The 4,838-nt window shown below is 32.6% G+C and overlaps 1 protein-coding gene across 1 annotated transcript; it reads left to right on the top strand.

Moving 5' to 3' along the window:
* The first annotated feature begins 672 nt into the window (after positions 1 to 672).
* On the top strand, positions 673 to 3,410 carry LOC108739295 (hairy/enhancer-of-split related with YRPW motif protein). Its single transcript, XM_018473137.2, has 3 exons — positions 673 to 1,917; positions 2,123 to 2,340; positions 2,483 to 3,410. The coding sequence occupies exons 1-3, from the start codon at positions 1,742 to 1,744 to the stop codon at positions 3,097 to 3,099; spliced, it is 1,011 nt and encodes a 336-aa protein (XP_018328639.1). The 5' UTR covers positions 673 to 1,741; the 3' UTR covers positions 3,100 to 3,410.
* The last annotated feature ends 1,428 nt before the right edge of the window (positions 3,411 to 4,838 follow it).

Here is a 4,838-nt window from a genome sequence, read left to right as displayed (position 1 = left end):
TTTATCAAATTCGAGATCATCGTACCATCACGCAAAATTAAATGAGTGCGCTGTAGTTATAGTGTGAGTCGAAATTTGTAAGCAACTAATTGTTTATATTTTAATAGCCTATTTAAATTTATTTGGTACATAAGCAGTCTCAGGAAATAATTATGATTTCTTATTACTAAACACTGCTGATATAAATTAATGTTATATTTGTATCTTTTTAATTTGCATCGTATTTTTAAAAAAATCTGCCTTTCAAATAGCATGCCAATGAAAAAAAATAATGTTTTAGTTATAAAACCTTTGTAAAAATGGCATGCATCTTTCGTTAGCACAATAATGAAGAAACTAGCTGTGATTTTGAATTATCAAATTAAAATGAAAATTTCCCACTCTCATGCCAACGAAAGGTGTTTATCAATTTTATCTCAACGGTTGCTGTAGGTATTTAGATACTTAAAGAAAACCAAAAGATAACATAGTACATAAAAGTACAAAATAACTGCAGATTTTAGGATGTTACCTATTAATTTTATAAATGCTTCAACTTTTTAATAACTAAATTCGACAGATCAGATAAATTCAAGTGTAAATAACTTATTTATCCTGTGGTTTAACGTTTTTTATCGTATATTTTACATCAAGGCCATTAATAATTCGGCAACAGGAAATNTATTATTATTATTTACAAGAAATAAAAAAACGGATCTACTCTAAAAGAAGTTATAAACATGATTAATACATATTGTGAGAAAAAAAGGTTGATAATCTGATGATGCATGTAATACTTATGTAATAACAGGTATACCGTGAGATGACTCGCATGTTTCTTTGGGAATATTTTCAAAACACTTTGTATGAAAATAAGTAGAAAATGTATAAATTCAGATTTGCCGAATTCGAAAGGTACGAGGGAGTTCTTGGTATTATTGCTCAATGGGTTTATTTGATCGCACGGCATCATGCCCGACGTGTGACGAGATATGAACGTTCGTTCTCACGATCAACCCCCTATTCTTATCGAGCAACAATTATTACTACTAGGGTTGACTGAATGGCCTCGAATTTACAAAACTAATGCGGAAAAAACAATTCCATTTTAAATTAACTTTTCAATTGCATATATCATTTACTAAATATATCTAACAATAAATAAACATGAACATTATAAAATATGTACATATATTGGTTGATCGGAACTTAATCAAATATTGTTTTTAACTCATTGAATAAAAACACTTGTTTCTGCAATTACGTTCTTTTCTTCTGAAGGTTTCAAGTAGTCAAATGATAAGATTTGTTTAAAAATCAAATACTCATAAAAACTACTAACGCTTTTAGCAACATTCTCAAAAAGACTTTTGCATTTTTTTTACTTTACTTTCTCCTAATGTTTCGTTGAGCGTGGGAAAAGGAAATTACAGGTGACGAATTGTTAAGTCAGTGACGACAAAAGTTTGGAAAAAGGGGAAAGTCCCATCAGTAAGAAAAGGATGGAGTGGTGGCATAGGACGAAGGCACGTGCGTCCCTTATTTGTCGAGTAGGGATGGGAGTGGGGTGAAAACGTGCTAGAACGACGTCGTGACGGCGGCCAAATCAACAGGGCAAGACAAACCGAATGTTAACAACACACGCGCAAGAACATCGTACACGTGGTGGTAGCACGTTACGACAAACGTCTGACACGCGACTAGTTCCGATATCTGTAATCTTATGTCTAGCAAGTGTTAGTGGACAGTGCTTTAAGACTTCATGGACCATTCCCTGTCTCACAATGCACCACTTCATTGGGGCTATCCTGTCTCAGGAACACCTTCCAATAATCCTTCGCCTTCTTCTTGGGCATCTACAACAACCAGATCGTCCAAGAGACCTCTATCAGAAAGTGAAGACTGCGACGCATTTTCAGAAGGTTCTTCAAAAGACCAGTAAGTTTTTTTACTAGTAATTTACTAGATATTTTCACATAAAACTTTTTGTCAAACTTTTTTTATTGCATATGCAAATTTTGTAATTTAAATTTATAACTTCTCAGATATTTGTTGCAAATCATTATTTCTTCATTCACTTGCTTTTTATTTAATAAAACATCGCGCACCTTTTATACTTTCTAAAGCCTGTGAATCTTAATAGATGTACATCCCCGGCGGATGCCGATAGTTGCCAGATGCTATCGAGAAAAAAACGAAGAGGTGTAATAGAAAAGAAACGTCGTGATAGAATAAACACATCTTTATCGGAATTAAAACGGCTAGTTCCTAGCGCATTCGAAAAACAAGGTTCAGCTAAACTGGAAAAAGCGGAAATCCTACAAATGACCGTAGACCATCTGAAGATGCTACATGCTAAAGGTAATTAATTCTTTGTAACATGCAATTATGCTACTTATGGGCTTGTCGATTATTGTTGGAGATACTAGACTTTGGTCCAACATAAATCACAAGTTATATCCAGTAAGAATAGTTGGAGCAATAAAAATTGTTTCACGATCAGGTTTAGATGCCTTGGCATATGATCCTCACAAATATGCTATGGACTACCATGGAATGGGTTTCCGAGAATGTGTGGCAGAAGTGATCAGGTATCTTGAAAGAATAGAAGGACTCGATGTCCAAAATCCATTAAGATTAAGATTAACGTCTCATCTTCAATGTTGCGCTGCGCAACGCGAGCTAGCTTCCAAACAGGCTGCTGCAGCGGCTACTTCTCCATGGACATATGGAACTACTCAATATCCTCCATTAAATCCGTTACCACCTACTGCCACAGCTACTAATCCAAGTAACATCACGTCTCATCATCAGCCAACTTCTAGTCTTCATTCGCAAACGATGCACGAATTATCTCATTTTGACTTACCGACGTCGTGTTCTCAAACTACCGTTTCTTCCATGTTAGAACCTCCTTCAAGATTAACGCATTCAACAACTGTCCTTACCCCTCTGACCACACCAAGTACATCATCGTTACCTTATAGTCCACACCAATATCCACCTAATTCCTTTGCAGTACCACCTACTACGAGTCATCATCAAAATTACAATCAAAGTAATCCCAATACTCAGGGTATGAAACCCTACAGGCCATGGGGAGCTGAAGTAGCTTATTAATAATAAATTGTGCTACATTTTTAAAAAAATGTAGAAAAACTAGTCATGAGCTTTCAAAGGGCTATTAACAATAGTCCAATAGTTTTAAAAGATTAAATAAAAAGGAAAAACTGTAATCTTTGAGAGCTGAATATACAATTTATTTTTAAATTGTGAATAATTGCTTTAATGTGTAGTCATTTTTGTACCTTAAAAGAGTATTTCATATTTAATTTATTATTATGTAGCTGTAAGAAATATACTGTGTGCCTTCAACGATCTCATAAATATACAATTAAATATACAAATAAATAAATTGTGATCCAAATTAAATATTTTTTTATTCTATTGTAAAATTGGTTTTATTTACCGTACATACATGTATAGCAGTAATATTTGTTATTTGTTATAATATTCATAAACTTTATCGTTTTATTTTAAAAATGAACTCATGCCGGACTAAATTACGCTAGAAGATTATGCAAAACAAAACCAGCAGCTGGACTCAGTTTTGCAACCCCAATTGTTCGCGAAACCAGTTTCCTTAAAATATGTAAATGCTTATTAGTTTTGTTACGATTTCTAAAATAACGGTAACACGAGAAAATGCAATTATTGAGTAAATTTTTAAAAAATATACTTTATTTTGCTTCGTTGAAAATATCGCACACTGAATCATGCATTTCCGCTTATTTTCTTCATTGTATTTTCACGAATTTCTAAATTCACAATTATCAAATTTCATGTATAATTAAAGCATTAATAAAAAATTGACGTTAAGTACCAATTAAATAGGAGGTAATTTAAGTACGTGTCTGAATAATACCTGTTAACAGCAACTCACGTGAAGGTTAATAAAAATAAATATCTCGCATAAGGGGTTTTGTAATAATTATACAAGCAGTTAGGGTGTATTTGAACGTGGGAATTGCTAGGAAGTTTGACTCTCATGAGTTCGGCCACAAGTGATAGATAAAGCTTTCACCCCTACTACTACAGACTGCTACTTGTATACTGTGCATTTTCATATACTACTGATGAGTATATAATACATACATACACTTTGTACATAAATGCCCATTTTACATGTAATACATGTATATTTAATATATAAATTAAAAAAAAATACATTTATTCCCGAAGATTACAAAATTACCATGAAATAAAATTAAAAAAATATTTTTATTAATTTTTCTGCATACAATAATTGGTAAAAAATTGACACAAAAGTTTTATTGTCCCGATAGTTTCATTAAAATACTTTTGTGTCGACAACAGCATATACATTTAATAACTTTTGAAAAATTTATTGCAACTTAACAAAAACATTGGCATTTATTATATTATTATCGTAATTGATACAGCTCGCATTTAACTAATTCTTATTTTGTTTTAATAGTGAAGCCACAACAATATTACTCTCAATCAGTTATTTGTAATGAGTAATTAGCCGGGGGTAGTAGCAAACGTACAAAGAATACTGTTTATAAGCAGTGCATATTAAATTAAGTTATAATGTGTTAGGCAGTTCTAAAATCATAAATTGTATGGATATAAATCGAGAATATAATGTTAGAATTGAAACTGGCGTAATTATGTAACGTTCACGTAAAAGTTGAAATTTACGATGCGTAAAGTGAAGCCAGATGCGAGGCAAATTTTTGTTTGTCTTGAGTTATAAACGAGGGGCAGGAGCTTGTTATGCAAACTGACCATTGTCCAGTAAGTGCACCGGCCTATTAAGTGAAAAGCCATCCATT

The sequence above is a fragment of the Agrilus planipennis genome, unplaced genomic scaffold, assembly GCF_000699045.2.
Source record: "Agrilus planipennis isolate EAB-ADULT unplaced genomic scaffold, Apla_2.0 scaffold181, whole genome shotgun sequence".
NCBI lineage: Eukaryota > Metazoa > Arthropoda > Insecta > Coleoptera > Buprestidae > Agrilus > Agrilus planipennis.
The sequence above is the reverse complement of the archived record's forward strand: the minus strand, read 5'-3'. Positions and strand labels throughout refer to the sequence as shown.

What these genes read in the sequence shown, in the direction of transcription:
- LOC108739295 (XM_018473137.2), top strand. Translation starts at nt 1,742, where the DNA reads ATGGACCATTCCCTGTCTCACAATGCACCACTTCATTGGGGCTATCCT. An exon ending in GAAGGTTCTTCAAAAGACCA is followed by an intron (nt 1,918 to 2,122) that starts GTAAGTTTTTTT and finishes GAATCTTAATAG; the next exon opens with ATGTACATCCCCGGCGGATG. An exon ending in GAAGATGCTACATGCTAAAG is followed by an intron (nt 2,341 to 2,482) that starts GTAATTAATTCT and finishes TTTCACGATCAG; the next exon opens with GTTTAGATGCCTTGGCATAT.